Here is a 27,620-nt window from a genome sequence, read left to right as displayed (position 1 = left end):
CATTGGCTCTTGTCGAGAAGAATACTGTAAATATTTAAGAAGATTTATTCAAAAAAGTGTTGTTGCTGAAACCAAAGAAAAAAAAAGGGACTCTTAGCATTCACAATTTGTGAAATGTGTAAGAGGAACAATCTGGGAGTTTCATGCTCGGCTTTGAATACAAAAACATATGAAATGTCTGTGCAGCATGCAGCATCAGACAAATTAATCATATTCATTAGTTTGTTTGAATCACTAAATAATTAATCAGTCCATGTAAATGAAGTGTCATTTGCTTAAGACGCTGAAGGGATAAATTGTGAAATCAAGTGTCACCGTGTGTGAGTGTGTGTGTGCGTGTGTGAGTGTGTGTGTGTCAGTAAAGACGTCACTCTGCAGGCGGACACCACCAACATTGCAAATTTACAAAACACATGTGCACACACATGCAGACACACTGTAACACCCGTTCTGTTCTGTGTGACATTAAAGCGAGTCACAATATTTTCCCACAATGTTCAGTTGGGTTTTTTTTTTGTCTTGAAGAACCCAAGTGGGACATCTCTGCTGTCAACACATCTGGTGCAGACAGACCACGATCTAACTCACGTGGCGTGTTCTAAAAGAGGAGAACGAGAAACAGCTGCAGAAGAGAGCACACACACACACACACACACACACACACACACACACATATCAGGCTGGATGTGTCAATAGGCAGCTCAGAGTTAGTGCAGATACTTAAACAGACTTAAGGAATACAAAGTAGACAGTGTAAGAGACCAACATGATCCAGTTTCCGGTATTTACTACCGAGCCAGTCGATAACCATTTAGAGTGAGAATTACATGAAGCCAGGCTAGACATCCACCCACACAATTACAGCCTGTAAGGGAAGCACAAGCCTTTATGAGTTAAAGTAGGGACGAGAGAGAGAGAGAAGAGAAAAGCAGCAGAATCATAAAAAAAAAACACTAAAATATGAAGGTAGAAACATCCACTGTATAAAACATGGACGTAGTTTCAGTGATGTCATCAATCAGGAAACAAGCCACCCCTCTCGTCTTATTTATGCATTGCTTTTGTCTTAATTAGAAAATAGCATATTAGCCGATATTAGCATATCCAGTGTCTATTGTATCGACTAATTTTATCCCATCTGTGCGCAGATGTTTCTAGATTTATTCATATTATATACAGTATTATATTACTGAGGCTGGTTTTCAGCCTCCTGAGAAACGCATGGCCCCAGAAGTCAGGTCAGCAACGCGGCTAATTATGAATAACTCATATCCTTCATCAAATCAAAACAGATGAGTTATTTTAAAAAGTGTGTGCCAAAAAATACATTTTTTTTAAACTAGGCTGTAAACATTTAATTTCTGCTGTGAAAACAGACGCTTTTATATGGGGTGTGAATGTGACTTCTGGGTCTTTAGGAGCCAGCCTCAAGTGGACACAGGAGGAACTGTAGTTTTTGGTACTTGCAAATTCACTTCATTTTTTCAATACTGGAGGTTACCACTCTGGTGAGAGGAGTTTTTTTGGTCTTTTTTCTGTACCCAACAAGTTTTAAAGAGCGAGCAGGGTGGTCTTCATACTGGATTGCTGAGAATGCAGCAAGAGAAGACATTTCTTTCCTTAATCAATAATGAATTCTTTTCAATACAGGACCGTGATGCATTATTCAGGAGAGATGTATGGATGGGACTCACACGGGCCATACCGCAACATTTATCTAATTAACAGGCAAGAATGAAAGACGGGAGGGGGGGGGGGGGGGGGGGTAGGGAGATTGAATGAGAGCTGAATATGGAGGAGATATAAAAAAAAATAGAAAAGAAAGGAAACATGGCGTAAAAAGTGTCTTAGATTGAACTCTCCAGAGGTTGACGTAAAAAACAGCTTTGATTGGACGGCATCTTCACCTGGAGATTTATCCTCAATGATGGGCAAAGGAACACACACACACAAACGCACAAAGTAAAAGTGCACTCACCACACACAGACGCATGCGAGCATATATGTAAGCAGGGACATTTCACGCACGTCTAAGCACACACGAGCTAAGGCGTAATGGTGAGCAGACAAACGCGCCGAGGGTCTCACGAGACATAATCATTGGAGGCGAAGCTTCTCCTCATATTTCATACGAGGATTAAAGAAAATCTGCGAGGAACAAGGCGGCAGAAAGACTAGCACTTCAGAGAGGGTAATCGTGTAAACCTGAACCTACACAGGGTGAGGAGTTACATAAACTTAAAAAAGACTGTAAACCGCCGTGTAAACCTCACAGAGATTGGATTCAGCAGGGAACACACTGCAAGAATCCATATTCTTGTTCGGGATGTTAAACTCACTGCAGCACTCTGTGGACACCTTTGACTGTTGTAATTGTTGTGAGTTTAGGAGTGGATATCACACACACTTGAGATCATCATGACCATTTTCTCCACTGACTAAGACTATAAAAGCTGTGTGTAACGTTTGTTCTAGCACGTATCAATACGCACAAATGGCTATGGGGCAGACCCTTTTTGTAAAGATATTTTTAGGGAGGCTTTTTTTATGCCTATGTTCTACAGGACAGAAGAGAGAGTAGGAAATCAGGGGGGGAAGGGGAATGACATGCAGGAAAGAGCCAAAGGCAGGACTTGAAACTGGGCTGCCCGCTTGGAGGACTAAAGCCTTCATACATTGGGGGGGAGGGGGGTCCCTAACCGCTAGGCCATAGGCGACCCAGGACAGACACATTTAATGTGAGCGCGTGTATTGTATTTGATGGTCTGTCTTTTAGTAGCCAAATAGGGATAATAAGAATTACATGGTGGCAAATTCACATTTGATATTTAGTGATTTGTATTAGTGTGTTTAGAAGCCCAGGAGGCCTTGTCCCATCGAGTACACGGCGCTCCCCCAAACCTTCAGCGAGGTGATCTGGCAGTACTACCACCCAACATCCCTGACGTCCAGCCCCCACCATCGGACTGTGTCGTCCCAAACAACCACAGCCGTCCTCATTCATGCACAGCCTGCTCCGACCTCACCTCATATGTCAAATGTTCAATAATCTACCTTCTTGTTGCCTTTTCTTTAAACATTTCACATTGAGGGAATTTTGATCAGCATTCATTACAAATTGCTGACTTGTTAGAGTACACATTTAACTGAAAAGAGATTTTATAAGTCAGAGTGCATATTTCAATCTCTGGTTTAATTTGCCAGTGTTTTGATTGGTATGACCTCTACGTCTTTGGCCTTGCTCTGATCTGTAGCTTGGATCTGAGATTCTATTTGATATGCTGTCAGAAAATCTGCTGTAAATCAACCATGATAATCCTCTTATGTGTCCTCAGATACACATTCAGCTAACTGATATCCGGGGGGGAAACTTTGACATCCCAAACATTTCTTTGAGAATAAGTTTGGAGAAATGAAGATGAACTTTATACACTGTGAAGTAGGTTTTGGAAAGGGGAGGGGGGGGGGGGGTACATTTCTATCACAGTAATAGCTCAACATACATGATGTCTTTACCTTTTCCTTGGTTTTCTTAGGTACCCTTGTGGTGAAAGGCTCCCTAAACTTCACACAAAGATTTGAAGCTAGCATGGATCAACGGATAAGCCTAGAGAATAGACGGAATACTGAGAAAGAAAACAAAGAGACCACAAAGTGGTGGCTTGAGCGCTTTAAAGTGGATTATTTTCCCCTCATCTGTTCCTGCAGAGGAAACACTCCGGCTGTCAAGGAGCTGAATTGCTGCTGTTTCAATGACACTCCCTGACAGGGGACACGAGTTGTGTGAGTGTGCTGCTGAAATAGGTGACGTGTGGCAGGTGCCAATCAGGACACTTTGTAATTCCCCCTCCACTCAGCCTCGCCTCTGGTCAAACGGAGGGATTATCCCTCGTCCCTTCATATCTCTGCTTCCCCTCTCCACCTCGTCCTTCGTCTTACCTTCCCCCCCTTCTCTCCTCTCCCTCTAGTTAAAGGTGCAGCATGTAGCACTTAAGGACAAACCCTCGCCGCAGTAACTTAAAGTCATTTGTATATTTACAAAAAAGAGAGCTTCTTCTTCCTCAGTGCTGACGTATTAATGCGGGGTGGGGGGGGAAAGGGGGTTGGATTTGGTGGGAAAATCTGCTGGACTGTCTGGGAGAGAGATTGCTTTATGGCGTGAAATAGGGAAAAAAAAGGGATGCCATTCTTTCAGAGCGACTGGAGCTAAAGATTTGTGATTTTCTTGCACTGGCGGATCATGAAGAAAAAGAGAGGTTTAGAAAAATATTATTTATCCTCTTCAGGAAAGTCAGAGAAAAGTCAAGCGCATTGCTTGTGGCACTGAGCTGTGGGAAATAAGCTATAGGGGTTTCCAAAAGTGTTGTATTCACTTTGAGATAGACTGCCACTATATCACTCATCCAGTCCTTTGATTATTTTTTACAATATTGACATCTTTATCAGGCAGTAATTTGATGAGGAAACATTGGTGCTTCAAAAGGTGTCATCTTTAAGGGTAGTCTGGCAAACATGCCGTTTGGTAAAGCCTTCTTTTATATGGACAAATTACCCTGATAAGAATTTCCCGATTGTGAACATTTTGAATCTGAGGACTGTGGGAGTGCCTGTGATGTGCTGTTCATAGTTCGATGTGAGTGGCGAGGTGAGGGGCATTGCCTTTTCAAATGCAACCGCCAATCAGGACTTGTGCACTTTGTTTGAGACAATCCTCCACTAGGAACGAGGACTTCAGAGATGCCAGTTCACTCTACCACGCAGTCGCTGTTACCCCAACAACTCAAACACCCACTCCTGTTATGTATCACCAGTGATCTATACTTCTTGCCTTCCTTCTGTCCAACAAGCTGCCTTTTAAACACTTTCTTCCTCCACCTGTTCCCTGTTCCTCCAGCGATTCCTTTCAGGTACTTACCTAACCCTCCTACCTGCCACTTCCTCCACACTGCCTCTATCCAACAACGCAAGCCTCGTTCTTTCTCTAGAGTTCTGCAACTCTGATGTAAGGCTGATATTCTCTGCCAGAACCGTAAACCACTCAAAACCCAAGGATTAATCATATCTCAAACTTTTAACCCCGCTCATTCATGCATTCTCTCAACTCCATACCCAACCTGGAATCGCACAGGTTCATCCATTCATCGCCAACATCGACCGAGACAATCATTCCTCGCGCAATCACTCAAAGATCCGACATAGACCGACTCTTACCTTATCAGCCATGATCATGGACGACCCTCCGTGGATGCCCAGGATGGGTATGAGTGTCTGTGATGAAATAAAATCCAAAATCTGGGCGATGGCTTCCTGGTCGGTGCCATCCCCAAACACCACGCCATGGATCTTGGTCCCTGACATCAGGTCGCACATGTGGTTGATGATGCTTTTGGGGTCGGTCTCGTTGACGAGCAGTGTGACCACGTTGACGTCAATGGGGTCCTCCTTGCTCCACAGAGCCCGGATGTCCCTATCTGAGATGTAACGTGTGCGTCCCAGTATAACCGCAATGTTCAGGACGGGCACTTTATCCGAGCCGCCGCCACCGCCGCCGCCGCCACCTCGCTGCTTTTGAGCTGCCGCAGGATCCGCGATCAGGGTCACTGCCACCAGGAGAGCCAGGGATAGAAGCACACTATTACTACCACAAGTGCTGCTCCTTCTACTCCTCCTCTTACTCCTTTTGCTGCTCAGGGACATACTGCCAAACCACTTCATCCCCTGCATGGAATGAAGATGAGTAAGAACAGAAAAGATCAAAAAGGGAGTAGGGGATGGGAGAGAGATGTGAGGGAAAGAGGATGGCAGAGAGAAAAAAAAAGAGAGGAGATAAATTGTTAATGCACAAGCTCTTGAAGGCCACACATCCAGGTAGAATTTCTCTTTTTTATTCCACTTTATGTTATTAAACACATAAACCTCGCGGGGAGGGAGATGGCCTTGAGAAAGAAGTTGCAGAGGGCTGAGAGAAAGAGAAGATGACTAACAAGTATAGACGTTATGGTCACGACTGCTAGGATCAGATGATTCAAGAGCAAGCTGTGCTGTTTGGAGGAGGTAGGCAGACATTTATACTGCGTACAGGTAGAGTGTCTTAAAACTCAACCTACAGCATACATTGATTTTTCACTTATGTGGGGGCACTACACGTGACAGAAACAAACCAAAAACTGTCCTGAACATTGGTATACTTCTTCTGACAGTTGGAAGTTTTAGTTATTCCATTTTGCAATGGTATCCAGGGCTTACAAATCAAATCCATGCACCTGTAAGAAAGCGGTCTCAAATGATGGCTAACATTTGTCAACGTCATGATATAGCCTATGGGCTAATTGATAAATGTTTTTTTATATCGTAGCGTTCAAGTCTATATCTTCAACAAGAAGGAAAAATGGGCTTGACAAACTCATGCAGAACATGGTGATCCTGAAAGGTTTCATTTGAATGCCTTATGGAAGGGTCACAATTTTGCGAGCGCCACTATTTTGGTGTGAGAAGCAAATCTCTTTCCATTTCTTTCTGTCTACAAAAATCTGATCTGAGAATTTAAATTTAAAAAAAAGTTAGTCTGATACCCAACCCCCGTGCAGCTGATGCTAATTAATCCTTTATTTATATTTACTAGATTGTCAAATGTAAGACTCAAGCGACAAAGACGAAGCAGTCACACACTTAACACACAGGCAAATCTTTATCCTGGAAGTCAGTAAGAGACAGATTACATAAAGGCTAAAGACAACAGATGAAGATTAACCAGTGATATATAGTTTAGGGTGCCATTTAAGGTCTCAGAAAGGGGGTGGAGCGTTTTGGGAAGATGTAGTGGGCAGGGGTTTTACATTGGGGAAAAGACAGCTTTTGTAATCATGGTAATATAAGACAAAGATAGAGTCAGTGCTAAGAAGGCGACAGCTGTTACTCTGCAGCAGCAGAACGGAGGAGCAGAGTGACATCAGACACAAATCACAGTCTACCCTCCCGCTCTCCTGACAGAGATAACTCTCACCGGACCTCCTTGGATATAATGCTCAGAGAGCATTAAACATCGAGTCAGTGAGGGGTCTGTAGGTTTATCATCAGGCGTAAAACATATGAGCAGGTGTGCTGGACGGCAGAGCGTGAGCCAAATCACAAAGGCATGAAACATATGGCTACATAATGCGTCCGTGTGCACTGCTGCCGATTTATGGACTCGCTGACAGGACCGTGTGTTTTTGTGTCGGTGCAGAGATTGTTGGGGCATGATTGATGAAGAGAAGAGGTCGTTTATCAGACTACTGAAACCAGTATAGATTTAAGCACTGAGATCATAGGATCATAAGAAACTCCATTCATTTGCAGAAAGACATGGTGCTTTGAGTTATAATTTAAGGCATCTAAGATTTTAAGTATCTGATCACTTCTTGTCATATCTTATATTTCCATCTTGGTAAACATGGTTGGAGATAATCATGTATATATATTTTAACTTTTACCATGAATCCGTGCATTTACTTTAGTTTATACTGTCTACTCTATCTATTTTCTGTACTTCACTCTGAGTATCTTTCTACTCTGAAGCAACGTCTTTGCCAATTAATGATTATTTTTAAATGTTTGTGCGCCTCCAACATCTGCCAACTGCTGCTTAATCGGCCTCTTGGGTTTCTCAATTGTAATAAACCTTTTGTGAGTATCCAAATGAGAATACTTTTTCCCTTTCTTTTTTTACTTTTCCTTTTTTTGAATTTTGAACATTTTCTTCATCACTGTTCAACCCTTCTTGCTCTTCGAGAGAGAACAGTCCGATTTGAAAGTATAATGGTGGTTTTGCATTATTTTCTGTGGGCTAAGGTTTGTCATACTTGGTGATTCTGTTACGAAATTGAGACTCCAGTGGAAGGCTCTATTGTGAGCTGAATTATGCATGTGAGCGCTCTGTGTCGTACTGTGTTTTTTCTTTTTCTTTTTAAACAAGCACAGGACTGCTTGTCCCCACTGTGCAACTGAGCAGAAACACTGCTAGAACAGACTTGGGGATGAATCATCCAAATCTCAGTCCATTCATTGCAGAGAGGACCCAAGTCTAATGGATTCCTCGTGTCTCTGTCGGAAAGCCGTCATCTTCCTTTTACCCAAAAAAACTGTGGGATTACTTGAAGGCTAGTCCTGACAGTTTGTGAAAACATTTGATCCTTTTAGGATTTCTTTTAGTTCTAAAGAGTATACAGTATGGACACATTTATTCTTTATACACACTACTTAGTTTAAGCAGTCAGCTATAGCCTGATTTACTTTCTTACATTTCTATACTTTCATATTTAGAAACAGAATACCCGTATGTCTCTAATTGTTAGTTGAGCTTCGCAAAACATTTTAAATTTTTCATGTTGTTCCCTCGAGCCGGGCAGACTCGTGCCGTCAAAAGGAATGAAATATAGATTGTCCAGTTGAAGGACTGTCTTCATAATCATCAAGCCATTCTTCTTCTCCTGCCGCTGCTGCTGCTGCTGCTGCTGCTGCTATCATTCTTTACATTTAACTTCTAATGAAGCAATATCAGCTGGACAATCAGAGTGTTCAAATGCTTTCCATCAGCAGTTTCTGGAGGGTTACAGTTGAGTTAAGAAACCCACACAGTCTGGTATATCTGTGCAGAGGATCAGAACAAGACATGCTCAATACTGTTACATAAACACTTCCAAATGTTCTATACACATATTATATAGTCAGGAATTTGAGGGATATATTTGGGGAGTTCTAGATCACAGTAACCTACCGGAAAAAACAGAAAACATGAGACACAATCAGACTTTGAACTGTACATACCAACAGTAGAAGTGCATGAAATAAAGAACTATAAAAGGGTCCAACTGGTACCAATTTGGCGCATTATGGTATTTATAGTAACAGGGGAGTTCATTGTTGACAAGATCATCTCTCAGTTCCAATAGCTGGTGTGACAATCTCACTAACTAAAGAGTGGGGTTTTTTTTTCGCTCTCTTTTTACTTGATTCAACCCTGCAGCATCACAGGGACGTTTCAGCCAGGGACGAGTGGCGGTAAAATGAACAAAAGAAGAGAAAATGGGCAGAAGAAGTAAAGGCAATGTGGGGCGGCGTGGTGGTGGTGGGGGGGGGGAGGGTAAATTGAGAAAGAGATACAGACGTCCAAAACGTACGAGGAAGAAACAGAGAGTGGAAGAGACGGAGCTTCCCCCCCGCCAAATCAGATTGAGGCAGTTGGTCGTCACACAAAGGCTACCGTTTGTTGGCACCACCGAAGTCAATGGTGTTTGGCAGGCCTAATACTGGTTCACAGGCATAAATAGACTCATCAATTCAAAGGCACACAACTTTAATAGTATCTGTCTATGCAGCCTAAGTATTCATGTGGAGTCAAAAATCACATTTTCATAGGAAAATGTACCATTTTTAAATGGTACATTTTCCCTTGACGTCATTCTCATGGTAAGAAGCTCAAATGCTGTTATATTGCTGTACCGTAAAATCCAGAATATGAGTCACACTGTTATATAACGCGTGGTCTGTTTTTTGGGGGGGTTCCCCGAAAGGTAAAAAAGGTTTAAACTGTCTTCCTGCAAGACGATTTCCATTGTGTTCAATGCGTCCACAATATGCAGTTTCTGTGCGGGTGTGTCGCTCTTTTGGATTTTGTAATCCTACTAGCTACTGGTATGGTGGTTGGGTTCTCAGCCTATGGTTGTGTCAACAGCTGTTAAGTACGGACTAACAGCCAACGGCCGATTGGCTTAGAGTCGCACTTCCCACCACCGCTGGTCAGTTGTCTTTAATCAGAGTCTTTTCAACAAACCAGCACTCCACAAGGTAATTGTCTTCACAGCATGCCACCTTGTTTCAAACATTGAATGTTTGATTATGACCTACTGAGGGAGAAAATATGTAAAAGAAATTCCGCCGCCAGAAGAAAATGACAAAAAAAAAAAGGGGGTTATTCTTTCTGTCGCTTCTCTGTTCAATGGTATGTGGCTCCTTATCGTGACACACAAACTCACACAACAGCAGGAAAGTCTCCTTCAGTAAACTGTTACAACAACAATAACCACATTTAGCTTCCCCACCACAAAGCCCAGCAAGCCCACGTCTCTGCTCCACACACAACTTGCTTTCACATGCATCAATAATTCAAGCGCATTATCTTTACATGATGATTAATATGATTACATTTACAGCTGCGGTCATATTCATTCTTCTTTCCATCTTCCTAAATCGCATTAAAATTACATTAACATACTGAACACACTCCATTGATATGATTTATTTACAGAGTCGGAGGCAGAATGGTTGAAACCGAGGATGATAAGTGTATGTTTTTACTCTGCTACGGCCCAGAGGATGCATGTGTGAATGTGTACTCGTGTTGAAGAATACCCTGAATACTGTAAGTTTTCCTTTTCCATCCCACGTCCTCCGTTAGTCTTACTTCATTCATAGCTATTGCATCTATTCATTTAAAACCCTTTGTTTTTATCTTTTAAACTTCTTTCATCAACCAACATCTCTCCATTGGTGTTCACACCTAAATGTTCACCACAGTTCTGGTAATGTAGTCAAGAGGGCTCAGCAAGATCACGATATCAAAATAGTGGATCAAACTCAACAACTGACACAGACCTGCCCAGGTAGTACATTGGTCTTATTTCTGTTTTGTTAGCTTGACTCGATACACGCAAACTGTGCCGTTTTTTTTAAGTTGAATTTGTGCACTTTTAGGAGAATGACACAAAAGATAAAGACAACATTTCAACAAATACAAGCAGCTAAACAACATTGCCATTCTTGTATTTGGACAAGCACCAATGCTTGTCTTGCACTGAGTTAACTATGGAGGTATATATCTTAACGCTGGGATGAAATCCATTTTTAGAACAGTGTATAATACGATGTGTTTGACTTCAGTTTCAGGTACAGGATTGTTTAACCTCACTTATTGTCTTGTGGCTCAAAGTGAGGAGAAAACCCCTCCAGCGAGGTTCTGCAAACTTTCTTTACAACAGCATATCTCCTTCATCTGGAAACTCGTATAGAAGACCTATTTTGACTTTGACTATTGCTAATATCCATAAATAGCTTTCTGCAGATGTCCTATAAGCGAGAGACATGTGTCTAGTTTGTTTAGTGCAGGAATACAGTCCATATATGGAGACCATATATACAGTATGTGGGGGCTGTGTCGGAGGCTTCTAGTGTCTTTCTTTGCAATTCTAATTGATATTTTTTTAAATGCATCTTCTTTTTGAGCCCTTAAAGAATTAAGCTAAAAAAAAATCTCATCCATGTGTGTGTCCACATAGAGCCTCTACAGCCACCCCTGAATAAGTCAGTGACACAGTTTGGCCACCCAGGTTCAAGAAAGTCTAGCTCCGCCACTGCGCCCACCACTAGCATGCAGGGCTGTAGCTCTAGTTAATGGCTACACTGTCATACAGCCAAAATGCTACACCATCGGGTAGTTATAAACCAGAACAGTGGGCGGATGGCATCTAGTAATGTGGAGTGGTTTAGGCATCTAAAAAATGGAGATTAAGTCGTATCTGTCAGGTGAAGCTGGCATATAACCACTTGACCGCAATGCGTAACACATTCAGCGAGGGGACTGAAAGCTGGTGGTGCTAGCACAGCTAACGTTAGCATTTTTCTGAGCTTTAGATTAGTCGACTGTAGTCAGAATTTAAACTTTACATTTATTCACCTGGAGCCCTGAACATGTCTGCATTTGGGTTCTCCCTCTAGTTGCCTGTTCCTAGATCTGATGTCTCTGGGGATGTTGAGATCAATGATCAGTATCTTAACTGTTTAACCACATGAGAAGTCCTATACTCTCCATCCTTGAGCACATTCAAAAGGTTCAGGCTTCCCTCTTGATTGTTCTCTTTGTTCTTCTTCTAGTGTTGGTTTTGTCGGTTTATGCCCGTCACATGAGGGTTTGTCTTTTGTGGTTATGCAGATTCTAAATTAAACTTCTTCATTTATTCATCCGTCCCAAACAGCAACCGCTCCAACAAATTTACTTTTTTTTTTTTCTTCCCCCTCAGCTTTTTTTTTTCTCCCTCAGGTTCTGTATCTTTCCATCCGTTCCTCTTTCAAGAGTTGTGTTCTAAAATGAGATTCTGCTATTTTGAAGAAGACAAAAAGAACAAAAAAAAATAAGTTGTATGAATGCAAATGTGCTGCTTATAGGTTAGGAACTTTCTACAGGCCTTTGAATACAAAGTACTGACAATGTTTGGAGGGGTCAAGACTCATCATGGGATGTCAAGGATTCAGGGATATCAGGAAAAAAATCGTCACTCGCTTAACTTCCCCAGACCTCCCCTTGGATTACTAAAACGATCACCCATAACTTCTGACATTCTTCATCTTTTTGTCACCATATTCATCTATCCTTTGATTCCCCCAGTCACTCAATCGCTCTCCTTCTCTTTCATTCTCTCTCTCTCTCTCTCTCTCTCCGAGGCCCCAGCCATCTGCTCTGTGTGCCCTGACGTGTGCATGAGCACCCATGAGAAGCCCAGTGGAAGTAATCGTCTGTTACCACTCAGGCTTCAACATGTTGTCTGCCCACTGCACATACCTCTTTAGCTCCCTGCAAACCCACGATGCCACGGTGGTGTGTGTGTGTGTTTGAGAGAGAGAGAGAGAGAGAGAGAGAGAGAGAGAGAGAAGGGAAAAGTGAGGCCACAAGCATTCTCATTATATAATTGTCCCTCTCTCTGCACCTGATACCCAATGCATATATACGCCGTCCTGCAATATGTGAAGCGTTAACTTTGTCTCCTCTCTCACTTACTTTAACTTTTTTTTTTGCACTTAATTGCATCAGTCAGATTCTGCATTATTAGTATGCAGGAGGCCCCGTATTAGGCCCCCTCTCTTTTTCTGAATTTCAATTTGCTTTATTGTAATGACATGCAAATAAATTCTTGCTGCAAAGGCACTTAAAGCAAAAAAAACGGGAAAGAGAGATAGACAGTAGACGTAAAGAAGGATTCAATGATATTCTGACGGGTTATTTGTTATCTGTCTGGATTGCTTTGTGGCAGCAGGAGACAAACTGAACTGCGATTTGTGTTGTTTGTTCTGCAGCCACCTCTGGCCAAAGTGTCGAGTTTAACCCTTTACATGAAATAGAAACTAAGTTGTTTTATGGGGTATTTAGCTAAAGAAAGGTTAAAATAAGTCCCATCAATCCCTCCCTCTCAAATGCAATCCCACTTTTCCAGTGTTGTTCTTTCACACTCACAGTTTCTTTCCACACCCTTCTCGCCTTCCTCTGCTGCCAGTGTACAACTGCTAATGACGAATGCAATCTTTCCAACAAACAATAATCTGACAGAGACAAACACACACCAGCAGAAAAAGCCGAGAGAACCATAAAGCAGACATGGTTACTGTTTACAGCAGGGTCTCAATCTGCATGTGGGGTGGTATGGTGGGTTAATTCATTATTTCCCTTTAGCTGTCATAAAAATATGGATTGCCCTTGCATGGGGCTGCAGCTGGCGCCTTTACATACATAGAGAGAGATGTGGTGGGGGGTTGGAGGGTGTGTGTGTGTGTGGGGGGGGGGGGGCATCTCTGTGATAGGAGAACTGCGCTTTAACAACGTGACTGAATCCCGAAAACAGGAGAGGAGAGGGAGTCAGGGGGGAGATGTAAATTCATTTGGATCTCCCGATTATGTTCAATGGAGGCAACACAATACAAGTGCGACACCTACTGGTGCAATGTCAGCCTGCTTCTTCGACGCTTGAGCCAAGACAGTCCTTACATAGTGAAAGATTTTTTTTTTTTTTTTTTAGGGCAAAGCCTGTGTAGACTTTTTTTTTTTGTCACGTTTTGAGGAGGGCTCGGGAGCAGGAATTGGCCTTAAATGACTTCTTTTTTTTTTTTTTTTTTGCCTTAATAAAACATTCGGCTCCCTGAGATCTCCCTAAACGCAGCGCGAGCATGTTCGTCCTGGTTCGGGATGGCGAAGAAGAGAGTGGGAAGTTGTACCAACCAGTGTCACGAGTGAACCCCCGCAATGTGTGATCGTAAGAGGGGGAAAAGGCAGCGGAAAGCACACCATGTCTTTTGCTTTACTTTAGTCTCCTGCAGTGCTTGTGTGATAATCGCATTGTGGTTATTCTTATTCAAAGCTGATTTGATAATAGGGGCAGGGGTGCGTTCGTCCAAATACCAAAGGATCTCCTGCCTTTGAGTGACACCTGTACAGTCAGTTTATGGGTTCACATTCATTTACTGCAAATGAATAGCCTACATGTGATTAGGGTAATTTGGCCGGATCAGAGATGTTGCGCTGCGCTTACTGCGCCAGCCAGCTAGGATGTGAATTATGAGGAAATTCTGATACTTGGCGTAAGAGCTGACAGAAGAGAAACGGGATCGCTCTTGTTTGCGTCTTACACCTTGTGAGTATCGTTTAAATCCACTTAGCCGTGTTTTAGGGACTGATTCGCTCTCCACAGTGTGGGTGCCGCACTTTGGATAAGGGGACTCATGTGGGTAGAACCCGCTGATCAAGAGCGAGGGGGGGTGGGGGGGGGCAGGAGACAAAAGACACTGCAGGAGCACCACAACCAAAATTAATTGAAAAAAAAAAAAAAATTACGAAGTACTTACAGCATCTCCCTTCCACAGAGCTCCAAAACAGTGGCGCGAGATGACATTGCAACAGTCCCCTCTCTCCTCGGAGAAACCATGCAGCCCTCTTACAGGGATCACTCTCACAAACACTGCACAACAGGACGAGAGGGAGAAATATCACCGAATCTCTTGACGATGAATTATTCCCACCGTGTCCGGAGAAAAAAAAAAAGAAATCTGAATGAAATCCCCCCCCCCCCCCCCAAGCTTTGACACTTCGCTCGCTCGCAGCTGCGAATAATAAAAAAAAAAATCACTGTTGTTGTAATCCAATCTTCATTATGTGTGCGCCTGCCGCTGCTTCTTCTTCTCCACTGCAATCTGTGCTGGCCCCGCGCATTGTTGGGGGGGCTCAACCTGCCTCTGTGTGATTATTAGAGCTCCCGGTATCCCGTTATTCCTGTCCCGGGCGAGGAGAGGAAGAGGCAGGTGAGCGGCCGCCGGACGCACACATAAAGACGCACACGCACGTTGACTACTACAGTTAGAAGCTCCAGTGCATGGGACCAAACGTCTCTCCCTCGCTCTCTTTCTCTCTCCCCCCCCCCCCCCCCCCCCTGGTTCTCTATCGTCGTGCGCGTGTGTATGTGCGCGCGTGCGTGGCGTGGCGTGGCGTGGCGTGCATGTGGTTTTGCGTTTTGGTCTCTGTGTGTGCCTGCGCGCTTCTGCAGAGGCACGGGCAGCTGGATAGAAAAAGGGGGACTGGCGGTCCGTCGGTCTGTCGTTCCCTCTCCCTCTCCCTCGCTCTGCGCTAAAGCTCCTCGAGGAAGTAGCTCAGTCAGAGAGACTAACACAGGCAGAGTTTGGATAAATCTCAAATGAGTCACACAACAATGTTAACCCCCCCCCCCCCCTCATCCTTCAGACATTTCCCCGTTTCTCTTCTCATCTCTGTCACTCTTTTTCCAGCTCCCTCCATTCAAGCCTTTTGGGATTCTTTTTTAACCATGAATCCACACGGAAAACTGGGGCACAGCAGAGGAGATGAGGGGATATAAACACATTTACCAGCAAAGGTAAACACACTCTGATTAAACGGCTCATAAAAATCAATATAGTGTGTGAGTTTGGAAAGTGGATACACCGGGGTGTGCACAGAGAAACAACGCGTGAATGTGAACACACGCAATAACTTGATATAAAAATCAGTTCAACAGTGTTTTGTGCAGCTTTGCTTATTTGACACACACCTTTAAATCATCCTTATGAAAACGTGCATGGGCAAAATGACGAGGTACCTGCAGTGGTTGCATCTACGTTTTCTGCGTAGTTGTTGCCTTTCTTTCTTTTTTCTCACGACTCTAGCTAGCAAAGTTTTTTTCTTCCTCTGTTTTTATTTATTGGGGGATCTCCAAGCAACTGTAAAGCTGCACAGCGCCACCTACTGTTTAAGAAAGTTTGAATATATTAAGCTGACTCACCTGAAGTCCTTTGCTCGAGCAGGTAAACTTCTGTCCTCCTGTCCTGATTTGTAATGGCTTCTTTATTTGTTTCCCTTTTTCATCATTTGATCATTTGCTGTGCAGGTTTCAGAATATACAGATTGTCTGACTTTGTCTTGTGATAAAAAAAAAAAATAGGTTCAAAAAGTTCAAATCTGTAAACCCAAACTTATTTGTGTTGCAGACGATGTCCATGTCCCCTTCCATCTTGAAGCTGTAAATAATGATTGTTGAAGACGTTGCCTCATCGTCAAACTTGGTAGTTCAGACAGGAACTTAAAGTGCGGATTTGTACAAGAAATTTGAGCAATTGAATGTGAATTAGTTACCGGTAGTGCTGTAGTCAAGACCACACTGACCGGGACCGAGACATATCCGAGACCAGAGTGCTCCGAGACCGAGACAGACTCTGCGAAATCCAGAGTCCACCAAGTCCGAGACAGAGACAAGACCGATTAAAAATAGTACTTAGTCGTTTTTTTAATCGTCGTCAGGCTAACACAACTGGAAAAATGCAGTTGGGGTTGGATTCACTTTCACTTGTTTACGCCTCAATCGGCCTTAACTGGCCCAAGCATTCTGGTCAGAAGTCAAACAGCATCAATACTTAGAAGAAAGCCGGGAAGAAAACAATACGAAGCTCTCAACATAGCGAGTGCTAGAGCGAGGAACTGCGTTTTATTGTCCAGGCGAAGAGACACATGCTTTCACTGACCTACAGCTATACAGCCGCTTGCTAACTTGTGTGTCGATTGTTTGGAATTTGACGTAAAAAGGTCAATGGGAGGAACGTCCACCAGTAACTAGCTATAAGGGGGCATATCACCACCTACAGTACCACTGGGGAATTGGACATACGTCTGTCAATAAATCAATTGAATACTCGGACAAGGGGTAGTAGTCCAACTAAATGGCCAAATTGAGCTGTAACCATCGCTTGACTTAACAGTGCATCGAAGGACAAAGGAGGGGAAGTCTGGGGGGCATGTAATGGAGTCATGAAGAGTGGCAGGAGCCTTGGGAATTTGCTGGTAAAAAAAATTAAAAAAGAAGAAATTTAGCATGAGACCCCCTCCATAGTCATAAAAAAATGCATAAAATTGTTTTCTTATTTGAACAAGTTATCCTTGCAATCAAATGAGTCGTGCAACTCAAAAATCAGTCATGACAGATGGCTGTCCACCAATGAATCTGGTTCTGCTCGAGGTTTCTGCCTGTTGAAAGGACATTGTTTTTCTGTCTTATCTTTATCTATCTATCTATCCATCTATCCATCTATCTATTTATCTATCTATCTGTCAGGATTGGAAGTTAACATGTTAATTTCGATATTATTTCCTCCTTCAATCGTTCTCTCTGCTCTTTTTCTAGTTCACTCTCTCTCCCTCTGAAGTGAAGAGTGAAGATAGAGCTACAAAGATGACATGGGGGGGGGTGATACATGCAATTATACAGCTTTCACAAATGGGTATATAGTCACAATTCACACCTGACTGAGCAAACGACTATCAAACGACTGGAGAGGCTCAAAGACTGCAGAGTGTGTGAGTGTGTGGGTACTGGACACTGAGTCTCTTGCAGTGTGTGGATGTACTATATAACTCTGTGCTATTCTTGTGCCTACAGCTTTTTCTTTTCTTTTCTTTTTTTTTTTTTTTACGTGATTTTTGGATTCATTGCAGAGTAGTTATGCACCATCCAGCCCGTACACTTGTATTCCAGGAGAGTAAACAACCGAGTTTCAATCTTACACTGACCCTGTTATACTGTACAAGAGAGAACTATAATACTCCTACAAGCACAGGCTGTATTAACCGACAAATAAGACAGGAAACCTGCAAGTAGCAAGGATGAAGAATGTCACAGAATGCCATTGTGACATTGAAAATACCATAAGGCCCAGCAGGGTTACCATGAGCTCATTATTATTGAGTATCGCATACACATGAAAGCATGTCACTACAGGAACATTACCGTAATGCTGTTAGAGATGAGATCCAAGTGAAGTGCCATCGAGTCACATAACCCGAAGATTAAGCAGTCAGGGTTATTTATGGGATCAATTTAATGCTATTTGAACATTAGAAATACTGCTTTTATTCAAAATGATTGATCAAGTATTAAACAAAAAGAATCACATTTCATGGATTCTAGGGGCTCAGTAGGTAGGGTCGGTCGTCTCTCAACTGGAAGGATCTCCATCTCGGGGGATCGAACCCCCAATATTCTCAAGTTCCGCTCAGTCCTCAGGCAAGACTCAACCCCAAATTGCTCCCGCTGCTTTGTCAGCGGCGTAGGAATGGGATTAGTTACTTCTGATGGACAGCCTCTGTCTGAATGGGTGTGAATAGGAAGGTGTGACATGTGCTTTAAAAGTGCTTTGAGTAGTCATAAGACTAGAAAAGCGCCATTGAGTCTCATGTCCATTTACCAAATGGCAATACCTAGGACAATAAAATGTGTCATAGAAGTAGGATTTTATTGCAGGAAATAAAAATGCAGTTATGGACCATTGAGTCACCAAATCTCTAAAATGATTTAGTATCACTGATGTATATATTTTATGCACAGGGGTATCATAACAAGGCTCTGCTTTTATTGGTAATGTTTCCTGTACAGTATCATTATAACCTATTGTGCAACCTTCCCACAGAGCATTGCAGCCAGCCTGTTCAGATAGTCTACTGTATCCTGTTAAACTATTGATTTGACACATAAACTGGAATGCAATAGCCTACATTTGACTAGTGACCTGTTTGTCATTTTCAGTTAATTGTCAGTAAGCTGGAGGCTATAAAGAATGCCGACTCTGTAAGTCCTTTGAAGGGTCACAGTGAAGCTGAAGTGTACGAGGAAACCCACGGGACAGACCACCAGTCTATCATGACCCCCAGGGCGAACACTAACTCTACACTTCACTATGTCTTACTGTTCTTGTATCATGTATTAAGTAAACCACAGCGCTGTCATTTTGTTTGGTTAGATTTTTCTGCGTTGTGTTTTTTATTTACCGAGCCATTAAAAAAAAGTTTTGAAGGGCAGTCTTGCCTTTTGTTTTCTCAGCCGGCTTTATCCTTCAAGATTATGTTAATAGAATCTCTGTTTCAGGAGATAACAGGTGGAGTGACAGATAAGTAAGCAAAGTGTCAGAGTCATGAGTCAGATTATTATCCATAAAGACAGCAGCAGGTGTTAACAGTTTTACAGAGCAGAACAAAAGGTTAGCCTAAGAGTGGGAAACGGAATATTCAACCACAGATGGCTTGATAGTATTAGTGTATCACAACTTCTCTTTTTCACAAGAGTTGCTCAGATACTTCTTTATCCCAAATGCTCCTGTCACTGTCCAAAATGCTAGACAAGATATCTGAAAGATTGCCAGTCCATGAATCAATCAACCATTATTTTGTACAGTGCCAATTCATAACAAACGTTATCTCAAGATACTTTACAAAAAAGCAGGTCTTACTCCTTTTTTTATCCTATTTACAAAGGCCCAACATGATAGGCAGAATGTGCCAAGTTTTACACATAAATTTAGCAGAAATCCAGTAAATCCTTTGTAAATATCTCTCTGAGTCATGAGTGTGACGCGAGAGTCCCGCTGGCTGTGATGTTGTCTGATATTTACATCATGTTTACATGGATGGGACGGCCGGCCGGCTCATCCCCTTCCATATAAAAGCTGTTTAAGAGAGAAACTAGAGAAAAGGAGAATAACATACTGTACTTACTGCTTACACTAGCAAACTAAACAGCCAAAACTTTGTTTTGGTTTTAAGTTAAAGACGCTAAGTTAGTTTCTTAGCATCTCTACAGTCTGTTGTGTTGAGTGGCTGAATGAAGTTAGCACAAATGATCAGCAAATTGAGTGAGTGTGTAATGACATCTTTTAGTCATTTAAACTATACGGAAGTGAATGAAAGGGGCTGGGGGCAAAAATGGCCAATTAAGCGAAACTACCTGTTTTCTTGTAACCATTACTTTTGGTTCTGGGTTCCACCAAAATTTTCATAAATATCTAAGAAAACTTTTCTCAGGAGCTTTAACCATTATTTTGGGGCGGCTGTGGCTCAGTTGGTAGAGTCGCCTCTCAACGAGACGGTCGAGGGTTCAATCCCCAGCTGAGCAACATGTCCGATGTGTCCTTTGGCAAGAAACTTAACCCTGCATTGCTCCCACTGCTTCGGTGGCGGTGTATGAATGGATTAGTGTTGTACTTACTCTCTGATGTACGTCGCTTTGGATAAAAGCGTCTGCTAAGTGAATTGTGACATTGTAACATATTTGTCACTTCGAAAAACAAAACCGCCTGGTAACAAAAGTATTCACAAGTTCAAGCGCTGGAAGGGAAACCGTGGTATCAGAGCATCTATGGAGAAAACAGGTCAAGAAGGATAAACCCTAAAAACAACATGACTTCTTAAAAGGTGAATCTTTAGAAGGATACAAACATCAGCTTGTCTGATGTGAAGGTGCTCTCAAACTCTGACTCAGTCACTCTCCGCTGCAAACTACTTCTGTGCAAATCAGCACTCCTGGTCCACTGGAGCCAGAAGGACGACGTCAGATGGCGCCCTAATGCCTTCCCATTGGACACTTTCCAGACAGTTTGGCCGCACCTTCTTGTACATGACTGTGATAGTCAGATATGCAGGCATGGCAGATCACTACAGGACCGTACAGCTGAACATACAGTGAATGCATTCGACTTAACGCCAATAAAGCTAATTCAGCTCTCATAAATCTTGCAGGAAGCCCTTCAGGATTACATAGGTAACATTGTTACAAGCTTTGCAGAAATCCACAAAAGAGGCATTGAGAATTGGAAATAGCCTTTAAAACCCTGCCTCAGAAAGGATACATTATGTATCCAGATAATTATTTTAGGATTACAGGAACGTAACTCAAGTTCTATCCTCAGGGTCCTATACTTTAACAGCACTGGTTATTGGATACTAAAATGGCTTTAGAAACCCGCTCCCAAAAACTTTTCAGATTACACTATATTACACTACATTACACTATGCTTAAAACACATTTTACTTTCTAGAATTGTCTTAGGCTCCACACGGCTGGGGGTGGCGGTAACACACCAACGTGATGCATTCCAACCAGCGTAAAACAAGAAGAAGAGGGAGAAGGAAGAAGAGTTACCAGGGGAAATCTGCAAATCTGCAGTCCATAGTACAGCAGTTGTTGTCCAGTTTTTCCCCATGCAAGTTTAGTTTCGCATCATCTGTTTGCATAAAAAAACGCGGCGAAGCTGGTCTTTGCTTGATGTCAATTGTCAAAAAGCTGTCATTAGCAAAGCAGTGAGAGGGTGGGACTGAAGGTGTCTACATGTGGTTGTGTTTCTGTGTGTATACTTCACACATGCACTTCACAGCGGGATACTAGCCATGTTAAAGGGAATGGGGGGGGGGGGGGGGGCTCCTGAGGCAAGACTTAAAAGATGTAAAAAGACAGACGAAGAAGTGGCAGACAAAGTAACAATGCTATGTGTTGTTCTACAGAAGGAAAAAAACTAGCAAAGAAGAACATACAGGCTAGCAGAAAACATAATGCAGCAGTTTAATTGTGTGTTTATTGTCAGTGTGGTCATGCACCAGTCACAGGGAATAAATGTCACCACCCCCTCTCAATCCCTTGAGCTAAATTCTCCTGATTATATCCTGCTGTGTTCTCACATCAGCTCTCTCTGACTTTCTGCAGAAAAGACTCTGGATAAAGTCTGAGTGTTTGTTTATTTTTGTTTGTGTTCACACATGCAGCTCGTCCCGAAAAAAAAAAACTTTAGGAGTTCTGTGTAAGTGTGAACAAGGCTGATGTGAATGTAATGGCTTGAGGACACCAGTGATGACAGACATGCTGGACTGCCGTGTGTGGGACTGTGTGCGTGCGTGTGTGTGTGTTTGTGATCTGCTGTGGGAGGGAGAAGAGGGGTGTTACCAGGTCATCAAACAGCTGTCTGGGAGACAGAATGGCCGCAAGGGGTGAGCAACGCACACACACACAAAGAGAGGGAGAAAGGACAGACAGGGAGGGAAACAGATGCTACAGTATCTATCGGCCCTCAAACACACACACACACACACACACACACACACACACACACACACACACACACACACACAGAAACACACACTTAACACCAAGTAACACAACACACGGGGATCAATTAGTTTCCTTACATTTCCTGATCTTTTTATTGAGAGCATAATTCAATGTTTCCTGTGGTTTTCCAGATGCAGTAATCCGATAGTAGAAATCAATTCCTTATTTATCTCTCTCTCTCTCTCCCTCTCTCTCACACACACACACACACACACACACACACACACACACACGCACACACAAATCCATACAAGTACAGTACTCATTGATGCTTGTGCAGCGCACATGATGTAGAACTTCCAATGGGAAACACACACTATCACATACACAAACGTTTACACACATGCATTATGTACTATTCCACTCATGTTGACGTAGTAAAAATGAAGTGAGGCAAAAACCCTTGTGTGCAAATGTGTTTTAAAGCAAGCGGCAATTTCCAGTGCCGAAAAATGGAGCAAATGCAAGTGCAAAAAAACTGTGATTCCTCGAGTGACCAATTGAGAGGAAGCCCCATTAACACCCATGTTATTAAGCCCATTTTATTACAGCAGAAATTAACAGGTTTACAGCCTGGTAACAATCATCGGTTTTGGTCTCAATATCTCAAATTTATAGATTATAAACTGTACGGGGTTCAATCATTTTCACAACTTATTGATTGATTACATTACGGCTAAGAGTTATGCATTCATTTACATAGTTAGAGTTTTGACTGACAGACGGGCCCGTTGTAGCTTTTTGCCAGAAAGCTTAAGGCCAGCCTTAAGGCTAACTTGCAATCAATGAGAGATTGATACAGAGTTAGGTGGAGATGGCATTTGCAATATGGCGACCGCCATTAGTGGGCTTCATAACGCCTATTCAGAAACCAATGGGTGACGTCCCTGAGACTACGTTCATGTTGTTTACAGTATATAGTTTAAAGTTTAAAATGTTTTATGGAGAAGAAACCTTCAGGACACTAAAGCCTATCCTGATAATAAAAGCAGGCTCTTCCTCCTCCTACACATTTTAGGTCACACATAGCTTGTGGTGAACATAGATTGTATAAAGTGTACACAAGTGTTAAATGAATTTCCCCACTGGGGATTAATAAATTTTTCTAAAGCCAACAACACTGATGTGCAACACTTTAAGCATTTACTCCAGCAATGCTCTCTTAAAATAACGAGATGTATCTGCACATCACAACTAGTGTAACCAGTGAAGTGAAACAACTGCTCTTATTCTTATTTTGTGTTGTACAAGATGTCAGGTACTCGGCATCCATAGCCTCCTCAGAGCATTTCCAAACCAAGCAACTACAAGCCTCATTAGCTAGCAATGCAATAATATGATGAGATCAGGAGTTATTCCGCTTCCCTGAGCAGCATGACTTCATCCTTGATTGTTGCTGCGCCACTGGTTGCATCACGTAACAGCACAAGTATTGACCTTTTCTTTTCCTGCATCCCGCCATAGTTTATTCTCTGAACTCCAAGCATTTGCCTTGCACGTCAGCAAGATGAAGAAAAAAAAAAAAAAGAAGCTTTTTACTTGCTGGAAAGGGGGTTGCCGTGTCCCCTATAAAATCTAGGTTAGAATCTAAAATCCTGCTTTTCTCCAACAAATGTCTTAATGGCCAAGCACTATCATTTCCTTAAGAGCTCATTGTGCCCTATAACCATTCTAGAAAGTTGCAAACCTACAATACTAGGGAGCCTTTTTCAATTAAATAATCTACCAGTGTGTGAACAGGAGGCTGGGCTGACACCCTCTCCATTTTTAAAACTATACAGGCTTAAATATTTTCCTTTAAAATCATCTGAAATGGGAGAAACCCAGGACAACACTGGATGGCCTCAACCACGATTCAATCAGTCAACCTCTTGGATGGGAGACAGCCACTACACCACTGGGCAGCCTGTAATTGCATGTTTGTTTTTGGATGGTTGTCCTTTTCATATCAGGACATAAGTGTAGTTTAAAACCCTCTCTACACTCTCTCTCTCCGGGGTGACACTGTTATTGTATTGCCTTCTTTCTTTCTCTTCTGTCACTACCTGTACTCTCCCTGCACTGTCCCTGCCTTCACTCTCCTCACATTATCCCTGTCTGCGCTGGATTTGAACCCTGAACCCTTCACTGTCTACGGCAGCAGTCCTAACCATTAAACCACTATGCTGCCTGGCAGTGCTTTCTTTTTTTTTCTTTTTTTTTTAAAGGTTTGGCCTTTTCATTTCAGGACATTCGGGTAGTTTAAAATCATCACTGTAACTGATGGGAGAAACCCAGATCAACATTGGTTGGCCTTAACCAAGATTGGAATTCTCAACCTCTTGAATGGGAGGCAGCAGTCTTAGCCTACAGGCCTCTGTGTAGCCTGTAATTGCATGTTCTTTTATGGGATTTGTCCTTTTCATTTCAGGGCATTAGAGTAGGTGGAAATCATTGCTGATGGGAGAAACTCAGCTCAACCTAGGTTGGGCTCAGCCAAGATTCAAACACTCAACCTCTTGGATGGGAGATGGCAGGCTTGGCCACTACGCCTCCATGCAGCCTGTCGGAGTAGGCTTTTCAGGCGGTTTGTCCTTTTCATTTCAGGAGGATAGTTTAAAAGAGCGTATAGTTAGGGCTGATTCAGGCTGGTTCAGGACCAATCTAGTAATGGCACTATAGGCTTAGACTGCTGGGGGGACTTGACACATCAATCTCCTATTTCCCCTTTCTCTCTCCTATGCGTTAATGTTTCATTTGTGGTTCGAGCATTTGAGCAGAAAACCTGCCTTCGTCTTTGTTTCAGTTTCGTCTCCTTCTTGTCATGTCAAACTGTCCTTGGACTAGACACTGGAGGCCAAGTTGCCCCAAAAGACAGCCATTGTTGTGTGATTGTGGTTGTGGTGAGAAGCTGGGCCCATCCCATAGCTGCCTCGGCCGTCAGTGTGTAAATGTGTGTGTGTGAAAGGGTGAGCGTGACATGTAAAAGAGCTTTACCATTTCCCATGTAGTGAGTGTAAACAGGTCTTGAAGTCCTGGACAACTATACGCACAACTGTTTTTTTTCCAACTTTCCTCAGTTTGCCATGGTAACTAGAAGGATCACCCACTCATAATCGCACTCCCATTTCTGAAGGCATCTTACCCTGTGCTTGTGCGATCCAGTTTTTCAAGCAGCTTTAGTAGAAGAGAGGAGACGCGCACTGTAGCTTTAAGAGAATAATCACCATTTCAAGAACTAAGGGGCACTGATTTGGAGCATCAGTAGGTTGAAGTAAAGGTCAAGGAGGCATGGCAAAGTCTCAAAGCAGAACTAGCTAAATTAGTCATGTCACTTGTACAAGAAGACTTTTCTCTCTGAAAAGCTGAGACTCCTTGATCTGCTTCTTTTCATAGAAATAAAGTGATAACTAAGACCAGCAGCACACGTTTATTATTATTATTATTATTATCTTTGTGATTTTTCTGTATCAGTAAAATGCCCATGTTGAATGAACGGTACCAATAAAAGAAATATCATTTAAAAGGAAATATGACCACAACACTCACCAAGAGGATAGACACTTTTCATGCTCCATGTGCTGCAACAGCTTCTGAAGACAGAATCATGTCATCATAATCATAATGAAATTATCTTTATGACCACAACACTGATTTCCTCAGGGAGCTTTCAGGGAAGGGTCCCTCTGAGCAGGCCTCTGAGTGAGGACACTCTGCAATAAGCAGTCGCTTTGGGTAACATTGCAGTGGAATATTTTACTTTGTTGTTTCACCACACACACACATGCACACACATACACAAACTGTAAAACATTCAATATTGTCTTAGTGATTAATCGTTGAAATTCAGTAGATAATTGCAATTAATCACATTTTTATATCATATTATTTTGCATTTCAAAAATGTTTTAGTAATGCTTTTATTTTGTGTTTTTGTACTGACTTGAGCTAAGGGTAATTGACTTCCTGTTTGGATAAAAACCTGCTTTTATTTTAAAAGTAAATAAGGAACGTCTGGTAGATGGAAGGTTACAAGATTAACTAAACCATGGGAGAAAAAAAGGCTCGAAAAGTAAATGAAAACGACCAAAGTGGACGGTAAAAAAAGTGAAACACTTGACGTCACATGGTGGTTATTTCTCATCACTTGTCATCTGAGCCGTCTGGGGCTTTTATAATGTGTAATGAGCCGTTCAAAGGCACAGAGTTGTCGTTCTTTTCTATCACTGTGCCCACAGGGAGATGCTGCTATCACTGCGGTGGCTTAGCTACGGGGCTACCTTGGTCAAGTGTGGTTCTGCTTCAGGCTCATTTAGCTACAGCTGAAAGGCGGCTGCTAGTTAGCAGGAAGGATGTGTTACTGTTTCAACTGTAACGTTTGATGAATCTGCATTACCAGAATACAAGCTCTAGCAGTGGTAATACTCATTGTAAAGCTTTGATTTGATTTTATATATATTTTTAGGTTGCAAGTTATTGAATACTTTTTCGGCACATTTTTTGTGTTTTATTGTGATGTGCTGAAGAAAATGAGCTTGGCTTGTAAAGTTAGCAACATGTATTTCATCATAAACCCACTTTAACCTTTTTTGTATTAATATTTTTTACATTTTTTGTATTGTACAAGAAATCCTTAGCCCGGTCCAGCCCCCACATAAACCCTCGATCCATAATCCAAACCCACTCAAAAAACCACTTAGATATTGCTCAAATGTATCTCAGTCAAAGAAAAAGACCTGCTGCCACATCAACACCAGAAGTCTGAAGTTCTTTTTGCTGAACATCCAAGAAGGGAGAACCAATTGAAAGCTGATCGTAGATGTTTCATGGCACCATGAAGACAGAAAATTTGGCTATGCTGACAGCAGACTGTTACCAGGTGCCCAACTTGTTTGAAGAGCAGATAAGTAAAGTGACATATGAAGATGTGTGTGTGTGTGTGTGTGTGTGTGTGTGTGTGTGTGTGTGTGTGTGTGTGTGTGTGTGTGTGTGTGAATCTACAAGGCCATGCTTCAGAGGGAGATAAAGCCCGAAGAGAAAGCTATTTCTTTAATGGTTGCAGGCAGAGTCGGTCTTTGAATGCAGCTTCGACTGGCTAATTTCAGAGCTGCATTGGAAACCTAGAATCCCTCTGTTAACACATCAAGGCACAGCTCTCTGAAATGAACCAAAAGCCTAAGACAGATTTGATTATAAAATTGAATTTGCAACAGTAAATCCATCAACTAGTCAAAGGCTTATATTAATATTGACATTTTCAAAGAACAGCTATTAACAGGGACTGTGTTGTGTCAGAGGAGGAGGGAAGGGGAGGGGAGGGGAGGGGAGGGGGGGTTTCTTTTATTCTGTGAGTCTGTCATCTTGACCTTTACTTCTCAGAGGAACACATTACAACTGACATTGCTTCACTAACAA

General features: G+C 42.4%; 1 protein-coding gene across 2 annotated transcripts in view; it reads right to left on the bottom strand.

Moving 5' to 3' along the window:
* grin2aa (glutamate receptor, ionotropic, N-methyl D-aspartate 2A, a) overlaps positions 1-15,410 on the bottom strand; it is a 140,099-nt gene extending 124,689 nt beyond the window's left edge. The window contains exons 1-2 of one of the 2 annotated variants that reach the window (XM_061026927.1): positions 14,644-15,410; positions 5,212-5,718 (exon numbers count right to left, since the gene is read on the bottom strand). In XM_061026927.1, coding sequence (XP_060882910.1) covers positions 5,212-5,715 — 504 coding nt within the window. In that variant the 5' untranslated portion in view covers positions 5,716-5,718; positions 14,644-15,410. Of the gene's footprint in view, positions 1-5,211; positions 5,725-14,643 lie in introns of those variants that run through there. The other variant, XM_061026926.1, reaches the window with a different exon arrangement.
* Positions 15,411-27,620: the final 12,210 nt, after the last annotated feature.

Source organism: Labrus mixtus, chromosome 20 (genome assembly GCF_963584025.1).
Source record: "Labrus mixtus chromosome 20, fLabMix1.1, whole genome shotgun sequence".
Classification (NCBI taxonomy): Eukaryota; Metazoa; Chordata; class Actinopteri; order Labriformes; family Labridae; genus Labrus; species Labrus mixtus.
The sequence above is the reverse complement of the archived record's forward strand: the minus strand, read 5'-3'. Positions and strand labels throughout refer to the sequence as shown.